The sequence below is a fragment of the Lotus japonicus genome, chromosome 3, assembly GCF_012489685.1.
Source record: "Lotus japonicus ecotype B-129 chromosome 3, LjGifu_v1.2".
NCBI classification, from domain to species: Eukaryota; Viridiplantae; Streptophyta; class Magnoliopsida; order Fabales; family Fabaceae; genus Lotus; species Lotus japonicus.
The window spans coordinates 43,936,701-43,960,320 of record NC_080043.1 but is presented as its reverse complement, the minus strand read 5'-3'; the positions used below and the strand labels follow the sequence as shown (position 1 = coordinate 43,960,320).

At 39.7% G+C, this 23,620-nt stretch overlaps 2 protein-coding genes across 2 annotated transcripts; both read right to left on the bottom strand.

Annotated features, from left to right (window-relative positions):
- Nucleotides 1-2,471: 2,471 nt before the first annotated feature.
- Nucleotides 2,472-4,745, bottom strand: LOC130744209 (uncharacterized). The gene is made up of 2 exons (XM_057596401.1): nucleotides 3,840-4,745; nucleotides 2,472-3,740 (listed from the first exon to the last, which is right to left on the bottom strand). Exons 1-2 carry the CDS (start codon nucleotides 4,743-4,745, stop codon nucleotides 2,472-2,474), a joined length of 2,175 nt encoding a protein of 724 aa, XP_057452384.1.
- A 5,039-nt stretch (nucleotides 4,746-9,784) lies between these two features.
- LOC130748528 (F-box/FBD/LRR-repeat protein At3g14710-like) lies at nucleotides 9,785-12,201 on the bottom strand. The gene is made up of 4 exons (XM_057601758.1): nucleotides 12,138-12,201; nucleotides 11,086-12,022; nucleotides 10,371-10,514; nucleotides 9,785-10,256 (listed from the first exon to the last, which is right to left on the bottom strand). The coding sequence occupies exons 2-4, from the start codon at nucleotides 12,007-12,009 to the stop codon at nucleotides 9,966-9,968; spliced, it is 1,359 nt and encodes a 452-aa protein (XP_057457741.1). The 5' UTR covers nucleotides 12,010-12,022; nucleotides 12,138-12,201; the 3' UTR covers nucleotides 9,785-9,965.
- Between the last annotated feature and the right edge of the window lie 11,419 nt (nucleotides 12,202-23,620).

The following is a 23,620-nucleotide window of genomic DNA, read 5'->3' as shown; positions in this document are numbered from 1 at the left end:
CTTTGATTAATGACAAAGGTTCATTAATTGTGAAACTCTTGAAAAATTAACCTTTACAAATCTCGCGGAAGTAAACATCATCCCAAAACTTTTGAATTAAATAAAATAAGTATGAAATATACATCTAAAACCAAAGTAGATTACATCAACTTTATTTATCCAAATGAAAGCAAAATAATTGTTCAATGCTTCCCGAACTCGGTACTCCCAACCCAAAGAGAAAATGGATGTCTCTCAACCCAAACCTATTCCTTGGCCTCTTCCTCTTTATCCTCTTCCTCTTCATCAGGAGTGTAGTCGTCATCCAGTAGTGGCTCGTCACGGAGTATCAGCTCCCAAGAATGGGTCGTCGCCGTTATCTTCACGACCATCTACCCCCCCCCCCAAATAAACACATAAACAAGTAGCGCAAGGGTCAGGTCTCATATTCTCATAAAAACATTCACATATACATGTACTCTCATAAATAACAAGGTATAATAAGCATAATCTTTAAGTTATATCTCAGTCAGTCACCTAAGTTCAGTTAGGCTAGCGACCTCACCATTCACACAACCACCTCAACACCAATGGCCATATTCACGATCATCTGCAGATGAACAATTCTCGGAGGGGACACACTGTACAACCCTCATTCATGTGGGGGGACACACCGTCCGCCGGACACACCGTCCGTCCAAAGAATCACAAGGTGACCGCAGTCAACCAAATCACGTGGGGACACACCGTACAACCCACAAACACCCTCGCGTGCAAGTAACTGTTTGTCTCTAACGGCACCATCGTTCTCATGGTACATAGTCTCACCTAGACCTATGTTCCATTAATCACATTTTCACTTTTTACTTGCAAGCGAGTTATTTCTCTTTCTCTTATATTGAGGCTCTAAGTCAAGTCTTCCTAGAGTCTTTTATTCTCATCACAAAACTAAAGATAGCAACACAACATTCACAGTGCACAAAAGGGGATTACGGCTAGGTGAGCGACCCTTTTGTACAAATAACCAATTAAACAGTGTGAAATCATTTAAGAATAGCCATATACATAAAAACATGCATATTATGTCACAACAGCACCACAAGGCAAGTACCAAGGCTTAACAGCATATAACTCACAGCATCTCCTAAACACATGTTCCTAAACAAAACTTCAAAACATTTTCACAACTCAACATATTGATAGCAGAAACAACTTTCACAAAAACAGAGCCACAGAATGTATCTTTCAACCAAAAATCACGTATGATACCTTTCTGGAAATCTATTTAAATATCTACAACTCTCTAGTTAAACACTCGTTCATTTGAGTCCCATAATTAGGTGATATTAGGCCTTAAAGCTTACTGTCCGGAACAGGAAAGACAGCAGGTGTAACAGTTACTAAAAACGACCCCCAGATCACATTACTAAACCAAAAATTATGATTTTTATATTTCCGAAAAGCTATTTCAAAAATATACAACTTTCATTTTAATTACTTTTTCATTTGACGACCATAAACAGGTAAAAAGGGGCTCTGAAGTCCGCTGTCCAGTACAGGAAACTGGCAGCGAAACTCCCACCTCTAGTTTAAGCTATAAACCATTTCAGCCCAAGGCTTTAAGCTATGTTCCAGCAATAAAAATCAAATCACATAGGTCTCATATCATAATAGTACAGCAAGCAAACCTTCAACCCAAACCCTCATGCAAACCCTCAACAATCAAGATTCTTCACAACCAAACATAGCAACAAGTCCCTAACAAACTACCCAAGTCCTAGGACCAGCCCTTACCTTGTTTTAGAGCTTGAAAATAGAAAGAAAGAAGATGGTTCTCCTGCTGTCCAAGTCCCCTTCACCTTCCTTCTCCCTCGCGATTTCTCTCTCCCTCTCGCAAAGCTCTCTCTCGCGTGTACGACGGCGTCCCGGCGGTGGTGGCGGCTTGAGCGGCGACCTCCCCCCTTGCTCTCTCGAGTTCTCTCACTGTTCTCTCTCTAGTTTTTCACGTGAAGAGATGGGGTCCAGTTTCTGCTCTGAATGAGGGAAAGAAAATAGGGTTTTCCCCTTAATCCCATGCAAACCACAAGTGGGCTAGGGTTTGGTTTTCCCTTTTTCAAGCCCAAATCTCATCACCTTTGACCCAATTATTTAAAAACCCTAACCAGGTCTTATTTAATTAAAAACCTACTCTTTTTAATTAAATAACCTAACCAAATTCGGAATTAAAATAAAAATGCACAAATTAATTCGCTGCCACTTTACTGCCAGAACCATACTCGGTAAAATTCGAATATCTCAAGCTACAGAGGTCGGAATGACCTGATTCCACTTCGAGAATTTTCTACACTTAAAGGGCTACAACTCTCATGAAGGAAGGTTTCCCAAATGAGGTCGTTAAGACCCTCTAAAAATTCACACAAGTTGACAGGAGTAATCTGTCAAGACTCAAACTTAGCCAAAAGTCTCATTTAATTCAATCTATCACTTAAGCATTACATAGGTAAGTCTAGGGTCTTACAATAATCTTCAGGTGGATGTTTCATAGCATCAAAAATGTTTATCCTAACCACAATATCACCGAATTTCATAGTCAATGTTCCAGCATACACATTTATCTTGGTTCGGGCTGTCTTTAAAAATGGTTTCCCCAAAATGATAGGAACTGTATTACGGGAAGATCCTTTTTCCATTTCAAACACATAAAAATCAGCAGGGAAAACAAGTTCACCAACCCTAACCAAGACATCCTCTACCCAACCAGCAGGGTGTGCTGTGCTCCTATTTGCTAATTGGATGACAACACCCGTAGGTTTCAGAGGTCCAAGTGAAAGTGATTTAAAAATAGACATAGGCATTACATTAATTGAAGCTCCTAGATCTAGCATGACACTTTCAAATTTAGTATCACCTATGACACAAGGAACAGAAAACGTACCTGGATCCTCACACTTTTCAGGAACATCAGAAACAGGAGCAGGTTTACCAGCTTTACCTATGATTGCAGAAACGTTTCTCCCCATGCGAACTCTTTCATTTCCTTTCAGCTTCCTTTTCTGAGTGCATAATTCTTTTAGAAACTTTGCATATCTTGGAATTTGCTTGAGTGCATCAAGTAGAGGTATGTTCACCTCCACTTTCTTGAATATCTCCAAGATTCTCTTATCTACCTCTTCCTTCTTCTTGCTTGGCATAGCTTTCGAAGGGAATGGAAGAGGAATGGAAGGTGGTTGTACGTTGAAAGTTCTTGTGGCAATGGTCTCTGTCTCCTTTTCAAGTTCAGGATCTGGTCCATGGTCTGCATCAATTTGCTTCCCAGACCTTAAGGTGATGGCGCTCATATTTCTTGGATTGACAACCGTCTGAGAGGGCAGCTTATCAGAATTTTGGGATTGTAGCTGAATTATTGAAGTAGCCATCTGTCCTATCTGGTTGGTCAGATTCTGAATAGATGCCTCATGCCTTTGAATGGAGGATCTGGTGTATTGTTTGAACTGCTTCAACAAATCCTCCAAGGAGGACGATGCTTGGGCAGCTTGTGGTGCAGCAGGGTTGTTCGCTTGTTGTTGAACTGGAGGAGGCACATATGGTCTAGCATTATTCTGAAACGGTGCTTGGGCATGTTGTGTCTGATCAGACCATCTAAGATTTGGATGATTTCTCCAGCCAGGGTTATATCTGTTAGATGACAGATCATAGTTTTGCTGAGGTCGATTGTTGAAAATGTTGGCAGCATATGCTTCAGGATTCTCAGCTGTAGGTTCCTGCAGAGAAGGACAAACATCAGTATGGTCTTTAGTGCAAATGACACAAACCCTCGCCTATTGTGAAGGTTTATTCTGGTTCATGGCCAGTTGAGTAACCAAGGTGGCAATGGTTTCCATCCTCTTCTCAAGCTTGTCCATCCTTGGATCTGTCCCAATCTCATTAACACTTTTAATAGCATCATTACTCCTTGTATGAAACTGCTGAAAATTAGCAGCCATCTTCTCAAACAAACGCCTGACTTCAGTAGGAGTCATGTCATTCAATGCGCCTCCACAAGCAGCATCAATGAGATGTCTCTCCATGTTGTGAAGACCCTCATTGAAATACTGAACTAGGAGCTGCTCGAAAATCTGGTGATGGGGGCAGCTCACACATGGTGTCTTGAATCTTTCCCAGTATTCATGTAGAGTCTCTCCATGTAGCTGCCTTATTCCTGAGATGTCTTTTCTGATTGAAGTTGTCCTAGAGGAAGGGAAGAACTTCTCAAGGAACATTCTTTTTAGGTCGTCCCAGCTTGTAATGGATGCAGGAGGCAGGTTATACAGCCAGGTCTTTGCAGTTCCCTGAAGGGAATGAGGGAAAGCCTTCAAACAGATATGATCTTTGTCAACTTCAGGAGGCTTCATGGTGGATATGACAGTACGAAACTCCTTGATGTGCATATGAGGATCTTCACCTGCAAGACCACCAAACTTAGGCAATAAATGGATTAGTTCAGTTTTGAGTACACATGGTACATCCTCAGGGTACTGGATACACAAGCTTTCGTAGGTGAAATCAGGTGCAGCCAGCTCCCTTAGTGTTCTCTCTCGTGGTCCTTCTTCAGCCATGTTCTCAGAAACTGCAACAAATTCAGAATCAAAATCAAAGTCAGAATCAGAATCAGAATCACTTGAATGAGGATCAGTTACAAAAGCTCTACGTGCTCTAATTAACCTATGAAATTCTCTATCTATTTCAGAAATTAAAGGATGCATAAACTCAGGATTCGCCCTAGTCATGCAACACTAAGTATCCCAAATAGAATAAGAATGAAAGTAATTTTTTTTATTTTTTCAAACCCTAAAAAAAAACTTTTGGCGGAAGGCCTTTTTTTCAAACCCTAAAAAGCATATATAATATGTTGAATTCCGAGTTTTGGAGCAAAAGATACGGTCGTTTGAAGTTACAGCCTAATTATCCTTCAAAAATCACTATTCTTTACCTTCAGCAACAAATCCAGTACCTACGCCAGAGATTGAACTTGAACTACTAATACTACTACTAATACTAATACTAACTCTATTGAACCTTTGGCAAGGACGATAAATCCCCGGCAACGGCGCCAAATTTGATCGAGGCCGTACACGATACAAATAATTAATTTGGAAAACTGTAGTAACTAGGAAGTGACTCCTAGATCGTTACCCAAGGATTATCGTTTCAACAAAGACTCAATATTAAAAACGCACAAACGCACACACTCAAAGGGGGGTTTTGTGATTCAGTTTCAAGGACTAGCAGAAACTAAAACAGATTAATAAAATCAAGTAAAGACGGACGAATCCCTTTGTTCAGTATATCGCTGCTCAATCACGGGTATCTAAAGATCAATTCTTGTTTTTAGTTTCCTAGTTCGTGAGAATTAATTAACTAAGCGATAACAAATTCACAGATTCCTAAAATAAGCGATTAAGAATCGTTTACGCCCTAATATGAACTAAGCGCACATACATCATCTTCTATTTCTAATCATAAGGAATTAAGCAAACCTAAGCCAGAAGTAGAGATGAAGAAAACTAATCAGGCGAATTCTATTAAGCACTATACCTCAAGAGCGCGATATACTTTGCAAAGGAATTCTTTCGAAGGGAATTAGTCTTCCATGGATGGGGCGAATTTAGCAATTAATTTGGAGGAAGCGGGGGATAAAAGCATAAACCCTAGCAGAGCTCTAATAATTACTGAAAAACAAAATTATATTAAATAATAGTAGAAGGCAAAAGGTAATTGTTTCTCTCAGCACAAACCCTTAAATAAGAGCTGAGATCACAAATCCTAATCAAAATCAAATCCTAAAAGATAACAATAAATCCTAACAAATCCTAAAGATAGAGTTTTAAAATAACAACCTAAATAAGTTTGAATCTTAAAGATATCAAACTTAATTTATTCCGAAATTAAATCCTAATATTTCCTAAAATACAATCTTCACTGCAGCACAATTAAATCTTCATTCCCAAATCTCCAAAATGCCCTTGATGTCAAATAAGACCTGAAAATAAGAATAAACGTAATTAGACCAAATAATATAAATCATTGTCAAGCAAGGTCAATTAATTACGAATAATCATTAATAATGGCAAATTAAGGCTATGTAAAATGGGTAAAATATTGCTCATCGGGTTGTCGATCATCTAATCCGCTTTAGTCTACCTATCCTATGCATATGAAATCTTGAACCTAACTTTGTTGCTCTAGCCTATCTAATTACTTATTGATTCCTCACATAAGCAATTCTCTCAAACTAAAAGTTAAGCCCAATTCCTTGTGTAGTTAATCATTCATTTGAGGATTTAAGCATTCATATTCAGGCCAACAAAACCTAACCCTTCCTCTATTCCTAGTAGCAAGCATAGAAGGATCAATTTCAATTCATGTCCCTAAACTAAAACAAACTTCCGTTATGATTATAGTCTAGCCTATAGAAAGTGTGCACTCAAGCTAAGCATGCATATTAGAATTGAAATACAACGTAGAATCAAGAACTCATGCATTGACATCGGATTTAACAACTAAAGTTTCATAGAATCACTTAAAACCCAAAGCAAAGAGAAGACTAGCCACTCATGGCTAGGAAGTCCATACAAGGTAATGTAAAATAACCTGAGAAATTACAAGGTGGAAGCCTCTCACAAGCCCCAAAGTTCTTCCTCGGCTTCTACACTTAACAAAATTAGATCAAAGGTTTTAAAAGAAAATGACAAAAGCCTTATTTATAGGCAAAATAGTCGAGTCAGGGCGCTCAAGCGCTGCATAGGGGTGCTTGAGCGCCCACTTAAAAACTACAGCCTCTAAACCTACTGGAAAGTTGGCGCTCAGGTGCCCATCAGGAGCGCTTGAGCGCCAATTGAACGCTCAAAAGGCTCTTAAACTTCACTTTTACTCCACTTGATTGCTTCCATCAAATCTCCAAGCTTATTGGTCTTCCTCCATCAGCAGTTTTAGACCTGAAAGCTAACATTCAAGGAAAGGAAAATATCTTGGAAGTCCAAGAGGTTATTAGCACAAAAACCCTCAAATCAAGTGGAACTTCCATCAAACCCTTAAACTATGCTAAAATGCAATAAAAGTCCTTATAAAACTACCAAATTACCAAAACCAAACAAAAACTCAAATAAAGATAAAAATGCATGAGAATGAATGAAACACTAAATGTGACACAAGAAAAAGACTCAAAACTAACAAATAAATGACCCAAAAAACAAGACTACAAGAGGATCATCATATATAGACTAACCTTGGGGTTGAGAACAGATTGAGACTTTTTTTATGGGAAATTGAGCCTTGATTTGATGTTATTGTGCTATGTGATATATGCTATGTAATTTGATTGTTACGGGTGTTGGAGAGGTTAGTCACAGACAACTCTCATTCTGTGACGCAAGCCAGGTGATCGATAGATCAAAGTTAATAAGCTTGAAATGAAATGACATGTGAATATATTATATTGTATGAGTACATATAAGTATGTGGTTGTATGTATACTGCTTTACTCTCATTCTGTGATGCAATATGGAAATTAACCCTTGCACGACATTGTTTGTATATGTGTTTGGGAACCAACGACTCCCAGGTGATGGACGACGACATGATTAAGTATCGTGCTTTTGGGGAACTCAGCGTGGGGCTGCCCAATGAAGAGGATCCATCAACATCGCTGATAGATCGTCGTAGATGGTGCATGAGGTATACGGGTCGGACGATTGGGCCGCAAAAGGACGCTGCTGGAATTGGATCGATTGTGAGTCCGACCAGGAGATGTTGCATTGACCCCTACCCGAGTGCTACCTTTGAGAGGTGAGTTACTTCTTCTACAACTTTGGGGTCAGTGACAGAGCCATTATTAGTGAACACAGATCCCGCAACGGAATCAACATCGGTGATTATGGAACCAATCAACCCGCCTATTCAGTCCACTGAAGTATACTATGAGCCCGTTCGTGGGATCAACTACATGTCTACTGATACTCGAGCAGTATTGCATAACTTATCGGAGATCGATTATTCGACCGCTAAGGAGAGCCCCTGGAGGCGGAGTACAGTCTTGGGAAGGGCTAGAGCCTTTTGGTAGAGAGCTCACCATTGTTGGTTGAAGCTTGTAGGATGATCATATGAGTCTGTAATCTCTTGGTTCAGAGAAAGGGTAGGTCAGATGTTTTGCAGTTTTGTGGTCTACCGTGCGTGGAGATCACAAGGAACTTGTCCGGCATAAGAAGTCTTTAGTATTTCTTTTTTGAAGATTAATTTGTACGTATATTTATGGATATAGAGTTATCTATTATTGGTACTTACTATGCAATTCCTAGAGCATGTTTTGGAAAAAAAGGTATATTTACATTTTTGGACTTTGGAAGCTTAGTCAGCATATTTTATTTGTGTAAATGATACTAAAGTAACCCTCGAAAATCGGGGTGTTACAATAGTCACGGGAAAGGAGTTGCACTACGATTGACATTACCTTCAAGGCTGCAAGGAACAAGAAGCAGTTAAAATTGTTTATACCATGTAGGATAATTCGTAAGGGTGTTAAGTTTAACACCCACCACTCAAATTTTCACCCCACTTTAATATAGGAAAATACTAAAATGTCCTTACTTAAATTCACTACCGGGTTCTGAAAACCCGGAAACGTAACAAGTTATTGTTCTGAGAAATAAAACACGAAACATAACTACCATTTTCTTCTGAGATCTAAAATCCGAAACACATTTTCATATTTCCGAGAAATAAAACCCTGAACATAACTACCATTTTCTTCCGAGATCTAAAACCCTATGCATTTTCAAGTTTAATATTCCGAGATTATAATTCCCAGAATACAAAGTTTCAATGTTTCTCTATTTAAGCTTTTCTTTCTCTCTTTCCTTCTTTGTTTCACACTTCCCCTTCCAATCCCCCACCTTTTCAGATGTTTTGGAAGATTTGTTGATAAAAACTTTTGGAGTGCCCATCATAAAGCCTCAACTTTCGATCACACTGTTTGGAAAAAAAAACATAGCACCGCAACATTATCAAGGGGCTTGTGAAGGGCAAAGCCATAGAGTTTGGAGTGTTGCATACTCTGTTCTTTCCAGACAAGAAAAACACTCCAAGTCCCACATCGGTGAAGATTTCGTTTCTTCTTTCTTAAACAAAAAATAACGCATCGGGGTTTTAAATCCCGTACCCTACCATTTATCCAGGTTATAATTCACGTAATGTACACTTTCCGGTTTTTTAAAACCCGGTACAATGAGGTAAGATGCATGTGGTGTGCTCGGGTGAGTAATAAAGGATAATTTTGGGTTCTTAAATTTTGGGCAGGGTGAGAAATTGAGTGATCAGTAGAGTGGGAAATGTAATACCCAATTCGTGGCATTGAGTTTATCGGAAGTAGCAGTGTTAAACTCATTTAGAGAAGCAGGGTGGAAGGTGGCCATGAGGTGATAGAATAGGAATGTATTAACGAATAATGATTTGTTGACACCTCAAAAATGAGGTGGAATGAGGTGGAGGAAGAGAGAGATAGAAAGAAATGAAAAAAGTAAGAGAGAGAAAGTAAAAGATGTGATAAATAATAAGAGGAGAGAGATAGAGATAAAAATAGGTAGAAATGAAGTGTATAAAAAAGGAGGTGTGTATATATCATTGTTGATGTATTAACTATTCTTCCTCCAATTAAACTAGCTCTATTAGGCAATAGTTTGACTTCACCTCACTCTGTTTTGTATATATATTGTATTCCTGTTAATGAGAAACTCACCAATTATTCCATATTCTTACATGAGGATCAAAAGGCTAGTGAAGCAATAGATCTTTTTGATATGATATTAGATTTTCTATAACCAACAGATTCATTGAATCAAAATTAACACGAAAAAAGAAAAAGGATATCATACTAGTGTACTTCTAGTTTACATTGTTGTAATGCATTAAAGCAGCCAATAAAAGCTGTATATCCTTTGGATGTTATGAAATCTTCAGGAACCTTTGGCATTACAAAATTCAATCATGGAAAAGCTGGAACGTTTAGGTAAAGAGAGTATCTGCTGCTTAACTTTCTCCATGTTAATATCTGAATATCGCAGCCAAAAAGCTGTACATATTTTCACCTGCTCCAAGACTGCTGCATTTGCTAACACGAATTTCACCAGAGAAAGCTCATGCTCTTTCACATTAAATCCATTAAACTGAAATACTTTGAAGCTTGACAAAAAGAAAACAGGTACTGATGGAGCCTTCAAGACATCTTCATTTATGTCAGGTACTCCCTGATAATTTTTTTCAGTGTGTCCTTTGTCAATCATGATGTATTATAGCTAATAAATTAACACATAAACTTAAGCACTTTAAATTTTTGTTATGTAAAGATAGAGAAAACTCACGTTAAGCAAATCAAGAGTGCTAAGAAATGGGGAATGGTGGAGTAAGTGAAACAGAGCTTCACCGGTAACCTCGTTTAGTTGCAGATAAGTCAACTTTCCAAAGGCAGGCAAATGAGTAAAGATATCTTTAGCATGGATTAAGACCTGTATGGCAACCAAAAAACAAAATATTCACATTCACATTATGAAAATAGATACGTCCTAACTCGTAAAATATCAGGAAATGAGGTTCAATTGTCTAGGTACGTAATATAATTAAACCTTTGTAATAAGAAAACTATAGAGTTTCATTTTTATGCACTGAATTAAATCATATTTGAAAAGTATCTCACATGATAACTTATATTTATAGTTATTATAAATAAAATAGCTGAGTTTTTTATGGTCCCAGGTTTTTTTTTTTCCTCTTAAGGGAGTCCCAGGTTAAAAAATAAGACAGTGAAAATTTTATATGTTTGGTAGGGAGAATGGAAGAAAAGTGAGAGAAAAGAAAGTAAATAGAAAGAAAGAGAGTAGGACGTGAGAAGATTCTAAAGTTTTTTGGTTTAAGAGAAATTTAAAAGAAAAGCAAGAGAAAAGAATAAACTTTTCAAATGAAAAACCAGTTTAAAGGAATGTTTAATTAAAATTTTCCTATGCAAAAACAGGTAACACTACTATCCCGTTTTGAATATCTACATAATTGTCATTCATATTTCATGAAACCCAAGCATACCTTGTAAAACAACAATTTGAGTTGTTCCACCTGATGCATTTGTCTGAGAAACATTTGTGCTTGAAACACTAACTTTTCCATTGATGATCTGTCCTTTCTATCTTCATCAACAACAATCACAAGAGAAGCACTGCGAATCGATGATGGATGAAACAGAATGACCTCTTGTTCAAGATCACCCTCGTACGAGAAATCGGTTAGTTTAGAACTAAAAACCTTGATGGCAGGTTTACATTTTCCATTTGAGTGGGTGTTCCAAATGGCTATGGAAAACTTTTCAAGTAGAGGCGCTTGAATACTAATGTCCTGCATTGTTAACCACTCACACCCTCTAGCTTCAAACACTTTGAGAACTGGGAAGCTGAGAGTTATGTCTTTGGAATCAGTAGGGGAATCACTCACTAGATTCACCCCAGAAATGCTAAAACTTTGAAGGTTTGGGAGAAAAGCAGAGATGGGAACATTGAGAGTGCATTTCATTTGAAGCTTCAATTCTACAAGAGAATTGCAGCTAAAAAGGGAATGGGAAGAAAGGAGAACTTTATCATAACACTGAATGTGAAGCTTCTGGAGTCTTCTATGTAAAACAGAAGAGATCCATGCATTCACCTGAGATGAGTCATGATTAAAAGATGTTAAACAAAGAGAGAAACTCTGGATGGTTGAATTAGCAAGGTGAAGAAGCACTCTGTTCACAAAACACATAAACTGCTCTCTCTGCATTTTCTTGCCATGAAACAGCAAACTGTCATCAAACTTAAGATTTATTATTGATGTCCAAGCATCAATCCACCTTCTTGATAACACACTAGTCTGAACTGATTCAATAGTTGGAAGGAAAGAGAGTATGTGACCCAGAATGCTTTCATGCAAATTGCTAATCATGTCTATTTCTCCAACTGCCGTCGCAGCATCTGAATCCATGAATAAGAAACACCTGGTTAACAAGTTTAGACAGACAGTGTTAGTGTTCAGTAAGCATGAATGCACCATTAGATATGAGTGTAAAATATACTACATATTATAAAGTGAATGAATACGTAATCACATGCCTGAAAAATAAATGTCTCACAACGCTAGAGTGGATGAGAGAATGTGTTATTTTGAAAGCATTCAGATGAGTACAATACTTATACACACCCAACATCTCTTGGATTTTACTTGCATTTTAAAAGATTAATGGGTCCCAGTTGCAAATGCATATTTGATTAGTATCATCTCATTTTACAGTTGGTTCATTTTTCTTGGACAGAGGTAGAGTATTAAAATTTCAAAAGGGACATATTGGTAGCTTTTTAATTACATCAGTGGAGAAAATGACAAAACGAATCATAGAGGGAACAGATTTGTAAGAGTGTGGCTATCTATCATATCTTCAATGAATTTTCCTGAACAGATTTTATTAATATTTAATGTGGACTATCTTGAATTTATTCTTTATTCGCAAGAAAATTCAATTTTGCTCACGTTTGCGATGACGCCTCCAGGTAAGAAAAAGCAGCATAAGTAAAGGATTAAAGAACTGGAACCCTTTTGATCATTGACTGAGTCACTTGGAGGGAAATATGGGAATTAGATTTCCCACCCTATCATTTAGAATTGCCACCCCAGTTAAAGTGTGGAAAAACCAAAATTGTCTCTCTGTGTTTTACTCCAGAGGTTGAACATTTGGATTAATCCGCATGTTCAACTTTCGGATTGTATTAATATTAGAACAAAACACGGATCAATTTAGATTCACTTTCGCCTATCAACAAAACTTCAACACTCGGAGCTCTCAAGACTCGCGACCAAAAGCCACCCAGAAGCGACCCAAAAGCGACCAAGAATCGCGACCAAAAGCGACCGAGGTAATTCGATTTCCTTTGTGACAGTATCTGGTTTGAGAGATCCGAATCTTGAAGTTTCATATTAATCAAGTTCAACAACTCTCGGACGTCTTAAAAAGGGGAGTGACAAATTTAATTATCAATCAGTCCGAACCTTATAGTTCTTGAGATATCAACCAATCCGAACCTTATAGTCCTGGAGAGATCTGAAACTTATAGTCCTGGATTACTCTTACCAGATGCAGCAGAATGCAGTATATTAAGACCAAACCAAAGGCATATCAATTATTCATTTATGTTAATATACAGGTATTTCCAAAGGACAATGCACCTCCACCTGGAAGCTTCACAAACATAACAGAAGATTAATATTAGTTCTTTACTAATTCTATATTAAGGACTATTTGTGTAACTTTTCAAATGCTTAACTTAGATTATGTATTGTTATTTTGCTTCACTTTTCAAATGCTTAACTTGGATTATGTATTGTAATTTTTCTTAAATTAGATTATGTAACTTTTCAATTTTAAAGTCATGGTATTTTTGCTGCAATTGGACTAAAGTTATGTTACTGAACTGTAATTAACGCATCCGAACGTATAACTCTTGGACGGAGTCCAAAACCTCAACAACTGGACTGGTGTAGAGGTTTAAGTCCTGGAGGGTAGTCCCGACATTTTTTTAAAAAGGCTGGGGTGGCAATTCTAAATGATGGGGTGGGAAATCTAATTCCCTCACTTGGATCATGACTACATGACCATTCCTGGCATCCTTGCATAGTTGCATCAATTATTTTTGTACCAAAGGTTGTAAGTAAGTGTCGGGCGGGTCACCAAACAAGTGAGCTCACATTGACTAGTGCTTAGAAGGGAATAAAAGGAACTAATAAGATAATGGTGGGTCGTAGCCCATATTATGTTTAGGGTTTAGGTTGATCTCTAAAATGTAAGATTAATTTTAGATGGTAAAGTAAGTCATCACATCATTAATAGTAATTATCTAATGTAGAAAGTCAGCGTGAATAACCCAATCAATGGTGTGATGACTTATTTTACCTTCTAAAGTGGGTGGAGAGCTGGACTCAAAGAGTTTAGTGTAGGCACAAAGGAGAGGGAAAAAACTGATCTCTATGACAGAAGAGTGGTACATACCACAAACCCACTTCGTTTTGGGTGAAAATACAATATCACTAAGCTGGTAACTTTAACATATTTCTTTTGGTGTTTTACCTTCTTTGTTGTTGGGGCTAGTGTGTATACTCTTAGGTTATGTTGATATCCTCCTTATTTATGAAGACTATGATGATCCAAAATACGCACAAGAAATGAGAGGTTTGAATTGTGCCCTTCAAAAACTTTAAGATCAAAACGATGGTTGATAGTAAGATGATGATCTACGTCGTTTGGTGCAGCGGATAAGTGCGAGTAAATGAAAGAGACAATCACACACAAGCTTTTATCCTGATTCATCCTCAAAACGATAGGGTTATATCCAGTCCTTGGTGTAAACCGAGATTTCACTAAGGTTGAGTTTCAAGGACTCCTCCTTATAGATATTCTTCAGTTTTCCTTCTCAAACAAGAGTATTCTTTAGCAACTTCCTCTCCAGGAATTGAGTATTCTTAAGGCCTCTCCAGGCCGAGTAGTATTTCAGAACTGTCTCTCTAGGCATTAAGTATTCTTAAGGCTAATATAAAAAAGGTAACACAAGAAAGGGAGATTGAATTGTGTTCATTGAAAATCTGAGTTTTTCAACGATTATAAGTTTTGAAAGGAATTTCACAATCGTTTAAAGCAACATATTTAGGAGCGTTTAAAGAAATAGACGATAAGCACACAACGATATATCCTGGTTCACCCACAAACGATGAGGACAACGTCCAATCCTCAGTAGCATTAGGATTGTTTACTATTAAGTATCAAGAACTTCTCCAACAACAAGTATTCAACAAGACTTCTCCCAACAAGTTTCTAATGACTCCTCCTTGTGAGTTTCTAAGGACTCCTCCTAGCGAGTTTCACAGGACTCCTTTTAGCGAGTTTATAAGGACTCCTCCTAACAAGTTTATAAGGACTTTTCCAATGATCTTTTTCAAGATCGACTGGTTCTTCTGGATTATCTTCTCACAAGAGGGATTGTAGACTTTTACAATGCAATGAACAACAAAGTGTTTGGTTGAGGTTTGGCTCTAAGGAATACTTTGTGTTCTAACTCCAGAGAGATTTTGTGTAGAGGATTTGACTCTTAGGTCATTCTCTCTTTTTGCAACAGACGACGAAAAAATTTGACTCTAAGGTTTGTCTTGAGTTGTTGGCCTCTAGTTGGATTGGGACTATGAAAGTTATTTCAGTTGAGTTTCAATCGTCATCTTCTGAGTTCTTCGAGTTCTCCTGTTTTACTCCTTGATCTTCAGTGAGAGTGAATATAGCGGTTGGAGCTTGTTCTTCATGTAGATTATAGTCGTTGGCTCCACTGGTTCTCTTGAGTACCTTTTTCAGGTGCATTAAATGCATGACACAGTTTGATGAAGAAGTTTTGCTCAAAAGAGTATATGACAGTTGTAGGTAGCGTTGAGTATTGGTTTCTATCCGCAGATCACGTGCTATTCCTCTTCTGAGACTTCTTCTCCAAGTTCATCTACGATCTTTTTAAGTTTCACAGCCGTTGCGCGCAATCTTCAGACGGTCTCTTCTTCATAGACGATCTCAGTCTTTTGCCTTGTGTAGATGTGCTTGATGAGTGTTGCCTTAGACTTAGACGATAATGATAAGTGTACCTGAAATATGAAACTTTTAGTTTTAGTGTAGCACTTATGTCCTTAAAATTGTTATCGTACAAAACATGACAGACAATATGATTAATCGTTTTAACTTAACAATCTCCACCTTTTTTAAGATGACAATTTTAAAGAGAAAACAGGGTATGAAAACATGCACAATGCTCCCCCTGAGTTTTATACTAGGTACTCCCCCTTACTTCTATATTTTTAGCACCTATTTTTCAGTACAAAATAGCTCATACATATATAACCTGCCCAAGAAAGAGGGTGGGGATCGCCTAATACTCTCAATAGTACATGAATTGCCAAAGAGGTGATGAATACAAAAAGACAGAGCGAGATTTCCCACATAAAAAAAAAAGTTGTCGAGATAAGCGTCACAGATTAAAACTTTAAATGTGATTCAAAAAAAAAATTTAAGCGAACTCAAAACAAAATCATTCCTCCAAATATTCCTTTCAACTACGGCATACTAACACTTTAACCTTTTGTTAAGCTAAAAATCACAAGTACTACGATTCTCGACATCATGGTGCAAAGGCATATTCTCGACAGAAAGGGTTACGGCGAGATCGGCGACTCAGCACATGGTGTCCCCCAAAGCCAAGTTAGTAAGAGCTATATCTCGACAAACTCAGCAGATGAAGAAATCTCGATCATCCTAACAGAAGAGGCAGTTACCGAGTAACAAGCAACTACAAGCACGTGCATATACCCACGATACCACGAATAGCAACGGTCACCCATGACTCAGAACCATCCACGTGGCAATAGAGTCACGTGCGCAAAGACCACCGGCTAAACGTGGGGTATGGCGCCAAAATTCAAAACCCACGAAGCCATTATGCATTCAAGAAAACCGCCAAGAACGTGCGAAGAAAGGACACTATAAATTGAGGAAGTAGCAGCAGAAGAAGAGGTTCCCAACTTAAACTATGAAAAATTCACCAGAAAGCTCTAATGTCCGCATCAATGAGACTCGAGGAGCGAAACGTGATGATAGAGGAGTATGTTGCAGAACCAACACTTTAGTTTCCCTGCATTTCAGCTTGTTGATTTCCAGTCCTTTTGTGTAGTTTGTTTGTCGAAATCTGCAGTTCATGTAGTTTTCATGCTATTTTAGTTTGTTTGACTGTTCTGTAATCGACTCGTACTCAATAACATCTAGTTTCATTTGAGTTGCTCGTTGTTGTCGAAAACACATTTATTCACACACTACACTTTGGCAAAGCGTTTTCTCAAAAGGACCCTGAAATCTAAACTTCCTTTAGTCGAACTAAGAGGATATTTGTTTACCAAAAATCGACGTAAACAAATTGGCACGCCCAGTGGGACCGTTTTTGTGAAAACTAAGTTTTACAGAAGCGTTTTGTGTGTTTCGTTTGCTGCATGCTATTTGGTATTTGTTACTTGCCTTGATTGTGATTTATATGCACCTGAGAAGTGGTAAGACTATAAGTATGGCGAGCAATCGAGGAAGAACCTCTCCTCAAGGGTCTAACGTGGGTAATCAGAGCAGCCCTGGGGGAAGTAGCAGTAACAATAATGAAGAAGTGTCTACGGGAATGAGGCCTACCCAGAACGTAGCAATCTTTGCAGTTGCAGAAATGCCTGTATCCACATCAGTACAGGCACAGATTGTTCCAACGGTTACGAGGGAAAACATGCCTTATGGTATGCCTACGTCTATGATGCAAGGCATACAAGGCACGTATTCGACGTTCCCTGAAAATGCTCCCCCATTCAGCATACCCCCTTTTGAGGCAAATGGAACAATGCTAAATTTAGGGAGTCAAGTTAGCCCTCCTATTCCTGGATCAAGTTCACAAATTTATTTATCTACAGGTATGAATACTGGTTCACTTCAAGCTATTAGGCAGCAAGTAGATGATAGTAACCATGAAATGGTTAACATGCTATCTCGACAGATAGGTGAGCTAATCAACCCTGTGCTCCAAAATAATAATGCCAATAATCAGCATTTGGCACGACAGATGGATCATTTGGCGACAGCCCTGGGGGCACCAGTCGAAATCCAACCGGCACCAGGGATTAACCAAATCCCGTTGCCTAACCATGTCCCTGCCCCTGTGCGCTATCAGGCGCCGCAACACCAAGAGATGAGGGCAAACCCTTTGTACGATGCAGTACAGCCACCATTGCAAAATGTGTATATGGTAAACAGGGAAGAACATGCTGATGGTGTGCTAGAAAGAATTCGACACCAGAATGCTGGGGGGCAACAAAATGTTGCTGCTGTAGTGGAACAATTGTTGAACCAACATGGTTTCAACGTAGGTTTCGCGAATAGACCCCATTTCGTGTCGGCCTTTACAGAGGAGGTTCTCGAATCAGAACTTCCTCGAGGCTGGAAGGTCCCTAAATTCACTAAGTTCTCGGGGGATTCAGGAGAGTCCACTGTAGAACACATAGCCAGGTACCAAATCGAAGCAGGGGACTTGGGCATCAATGAAAATTTAAAAATGAAGTACTTCCCGAGTTCTTTAACTAAGAATGCATTTACCTGGTTCACCACCCTCGCCCCTAGGTCAGTCCACACATGGACTCAGTTGGAAAGGATTTTCCATGAACAGTTCTTTAGGGGAGAGTGCAAAGTGAGCTTGAAGGATTTGGCTAGCGTCAAAAGAAAGCCAGCAGAATCTATTGATGATTATCTAAACAGGTTTAGGATGCTTAAATCTCGATGTTTCACTCACGTCCCTGAACACGAGTTAGTGGTCTTAGCCGCTGGTGGTTTAGAGTATTCTATTAGAAAGAAAATCGATACTCAATACATTCGAGATATGTCTCTGCTCGCAGATAGAGTAAGGCACATCGAATTGCTAAAGGCCGAAAAATCTGAGGAAAGGGCCAAGACTACTAAGTGGCCAAAGAAGGAAAAAGTGGCATACATAGATGCTGACCCAGTATGTCAAAGTCCATGTGTCTATCGAGAAGTCCCTGCAGACGTCGAATTAAATGATGTCAATCTGGCTGAACTTCAGCCAGGTGACCCTTATGTTTGTAAAGCATTGAAGCCACGTGAAAACAAACTTGGGGAGGAAAACCCCAAGAACACGATTCCTGCTGTGAAAACTTATACTTTCGATGTGACCAAATGTGATGCAATTTATGATATACTTGTGTCTGATGGTTTGCTTGTGGTCCCTAAAGACCAAAAACTTCCTTCTCCTGAACAAAGGAAAGGGAAGAAATATTGCAAATATCACAACTTTTTTGGCCATTGGACCTCACAGTGTGTTCGTTTCAGGGACCTTGTGCAAGGGGCATTGGACTCAGGGAGACTCAAGTATGATGAAAAAGCCAAAAGCCAAATGAAGATCGATGCTGATCCACTGCAGATAGCTGAGGCCAACTATGTAGAGCCTTTCTACATTGGCATGGTCGACATTTCTGAAAAGCTAGGTCTGGGCTTGACGCTTGAAGAGGCAAGAGAAGAAAACATAACTGTCGAAGAGCCAGAAGTCGAGAAAGAAGTGAGCTTAGAAGAAGTTTAACCCAAGGCTGGAGAAACTCTCGTCGAGTTTCTATCCCGGAGCAAAGATGGCGAGAAAGAAGTCATGTTGTGCCCTCGATGCAGCGCCGTTTTCGACAAATCTGCAGCCAAGGCCTACCAAGATTCAGAAATGAAAAGGCATTATCAGAAGAGAGCTCCTGTGTCCAGGAGATTGAAGTACCCCCATGAGGAGTGGGTTGAGAGAGATCAGGAACTCGATGGCCATAAAGGCCAAGGGTTAAGAAGCAAGGACAAGACTTATATCCCTGACGCTGGGTTACCAAAAAATCAATGGTTTAAGCCAGCACCTCCAAGGCCAAAACCATACCCCAAGTGGCAGAAAATCGACTTAGGCCAAGGGTCATCTTACATCAACAATTCCCGCGTGTCGCGGAATTATTCCTATGGCTCTGGGAATTATTATGCTCCTGAACAAATGACCAGAACCCAGTTCAGACGTTTCCTGAGGAAAAGGAAAGCGGAAAGGGAAAGGGGTGGCAAGTTCCGTTCATTATGGGACATAAAGCCAGAAGACAACCCTCACAAGGAGCCTAGTGTGGCGTCGATCATCAATCAACTTGACCACGCCATCAAACAAGAAGTAACCGTGCCACCAAATCCAGCTAAAGAAAAAGGGAAGGATGTTGTCGAGGATGAGGATGAAGACATGCTCGAGGATTTCGATGACAGTGAGGGGGAAGATCTTAACATCATCTGCATAGTGTCTATCTTACCCGCTGAATTCGACAGAATCTCAGAGGTCACCGAGAACGAAGAAGATTACTACGACGAGGAAGAGCCAGATGACAACCCCTTGTGCTACTATGTGATGCAAAAAGGATCCGTCGAAGACGAAAGAGCTATCTTCCAAAGGCCAACGGAGCAGATGAAAAGCCACTTGAAGCCATTATTTGTTTGGGCCAAAGTCGACGAAAAAGGAGTCAATAAAGTCCTTGTCGACGGAGGGGCCACAATCAATTTAATGCCTAAGTTTATGCTCAAGAGGCTGGGCAAGACTGAAGCAGATCTAATCCCTCACGACATGGTACTTTCCGATTATGAAGGGAAAACAGGTTCTTCCTTAGGAGCAATCATGTTGAACATAACCATTGGCACGGTAGCCCGTTCCACACTGTTCATTGTGGTCCCCTCAAAAGCCAACTACAACCTGCTATTGGGGAGAGAATGGATCCACGGCGTGGGGGCAGTGCCTTCAACCCTGCACCAACGTATCTCCATTTGGAAATCAGATGGGGTCGTCGAGAACGTGCAAGCAGATCAAAGCTACTATTTAGCGGAGACAAGTTACATCGGCAAAAAGAATTTCGAGAAAAGTTTAGCCACAATCGCTCCTCTAGACACAGTGGCTAATCAATATTTCAATCCTTACTCGGAATATTCAGTGACATTGGACCCCATTAGGGGATTAAACCTGAATGAAGCCTACAAACCTGATGCCATGAGTGGATGGCACAGCGATGAAGAAAAGGATGCCACTACTGAGTGGCAAAGTGATGTTAAAGATGATTAATTCGAGCCTAGCTCGAATCTCGGCTTACGCAGCCGAAAACAGAATAAGGACAGCTCTGGAGGCCGCAAGAATAGCCAAAGAAATGGCTACTGACGAAGCCAATGCCTCAATTCTGCCTGTCGAAATGACATCTCAGGAGGAGGCAACAACAAATAAGGATAACATGTGCGTAGAAGAAAACGAGCAGAGTGTCGAGGAATGTGAATTCGAGGACCATCACAATTCGAGGCTAGATTGCATCTATGATGACGGTCCATTAGGTTTCGAGAAGCCAATGGTCGACGTTTCCAAGAAAATGGAAGCACAAGACCCTTTGGAAGAAGTGGACTTGGGAGATGGCTTAGAAAAGAGGCCAACATACATCAGTGCTCTTATCGACCCAGAGTTAAAGGACAGGATGGTGAAATTACTCAAGGAATTCAAAGAGTGTTTCGCTTGGGATTACGATGAAATGCCTGGCCTTAGTCGAGAATTGGTGGAATTAAAGTTACCCATCAAAGAAGATAAGAAACCAGTCAAACAATTACCCAGGAGGTTCCATCCAGATGTGTTGGTGAAAATCAAGGAAGAAATCGAAAGACTCCTCAAGTGCAAATTTATCAGAACAGCTCGATATGTGGATTGGTTGGCTAACGTGGTCCCAGTAATCAAGAAAAATGGAAAGATGAGGGTTTGCATTGACTTCCGAGATCTTAATGCTGCCACTCCAAAAGACGAGTATCACATGCCCATTGCCGAGATGATGGTGGATTCAGCTGCCGGCCACGAATACCTAAGTTTGCTAGATGGTTATTCAGGTTATAACCAAATCTTCATAGCAGAAGAAGATGTGTCGAAGACAGCTTTTCGATGCCCTGGTGCCTTGGGGACATATGAGTGGGTGGTCATGCCATTTGGACTGAAAAACGCTGGCGCGACCTACCAAAGGGTAATGAACACCATTTTTCATGACTTTATTGAAACTTTTATGCAGGTGTATATCGATGATATTGTGGTGAAATCCCCATCGAGGGATGACCATTTAGTCCATTTAAGGAAATCCTTTGAGAGGATGAGGAAATATGGCTTAAAGATGAATCCCCTTAAGTGTGCCTTTGGTGTTATTGCAGGTGACTTTTTGGGTTTTGTGGTGCATAAAAAGGGCATCGAGATCAACAAAAACAAAGCTAAAGCCATTCTCGACACAAGTCCACCAACCAGCAAGAAACAACTGCAATCATTGTTGGGAAAGATTAACTTCCTAAGGAGATTCATTGCCAACCTCAGCGAGAAGACCAAATCATTTTCCCCACTTCTTCGACTTAAAAAAGAAGATGCGTTCCGCTGGGAAGCAGAGCACCAAAAAGCGTTCGATGAACTCAAAGTGTACTTGTCCAGCCCACCTGTAATGGCACCACCTATAAGAGGAAAGCCAATGAAGCTGTATATCTCTGCCACAGATGGAACCATTGGAAGCATGTTGGCTCAAGAAGATGAAGATAGCAACGAGAGAGCCATATTTTACTTAAGTAGGGTGTTGAATGATGCAGAAACTCGATACACTATGATCGAGAAATTGTGCTTATGCTTGTACTTCTCTTGTGTAAAGCTGAAATATTATATAAAGCCAATTGATGTAATGGTTTTTTCTCATTATGATATAATAAAGCACATGTTATCTAAACCTATCTTGCATAGTCGGATTGGTAAATGGGCTCTGGCCCTAACCGAATATTCACTCACTTACGCCCCACTAAAGGCAGTTAAGGGGCAGGCAATTGCTGATTTCCTAGTAGATCACACTTTGCCTAAAGAAATTGTAACTTATGTGAGCATCCAACCTTGGAAGCTGTTTTTCGACGGTTCCAGCCATAAAAATGGCACTGGAATTGGGATGTTCATAGTATCCCCAGGGGGCATCCCCACGAAATTCAAGTTTAGGATTAAGAAGTATTGCTCGAACAATGAGGCCGAGTATGAGGCACTGATATCAGGCCTCGAAATCCTGATAGCCCTTGGAGCAAAGAATGTTGTCGTAAAAGGAGACTCTGAGTTGGTAATAAAGCAACTCACCAAGGAATACAAATGCATCAGTGAAAATCTAGCTAAGTACTACACGAAAGCTAATAATCCGTTGGCCAAATTCGACGAAGCTAGGCTAGGCCATGTTTCCAGAGTAGACAATCAAGAGGCCAATGAATTGGCACAAATCGCGTCAGGATATATGGTCGATAAATATAGGCTAAAAGAGCTTATCGAAGTCAAAGAAAAACTAAACCCCTCTAACCTCGACGTCCTGGTCATTGACAATATGGCACCTAATGATTGGAGAAAGCCAATTGTCGATTACTTGCAAAATCCCGTGGGTACCACAGACAGAAAGACAAAATACAGGGCAATCAGCTATGTCATCATGGAAAACGAGCTATTCAAAAAAAACGTCGACGGAACACTACTGAAGTGTTTAAGTGAAGACGACGCGTTCATAGCAATCTCGGCCGTTCACGATGGGTTATGTGGTGCCCACCAGGCAGGAATCAAGATGAAATGGATCCTATTTCGACAAGGGATGTATTGGCCTACTATTATGAAAGATTGTATGGAGTATGCCAAGGGGTGCCAAGATTGTCAGAGACACGCAGGGATACAACATGTGCCAGCAAGTGAATTACACTCAATCATTAAACCCTGGCCATTCAGGGGTTGGGCTTTAGACCTAATTGGTGAAATTAACCCATGTTCTTCTAGACAGCATAAGTACATCATAGTGGCTATAGATTACTTTACCAAGTGGGTAGAGGCAATTCCTCTACAAAATGTAACCCAGGACACGGTGATCGAGTTCATTCAGAATCACATAGTGTACCGTTTTGGGCTACCTGAGTCACTCACTACGGACC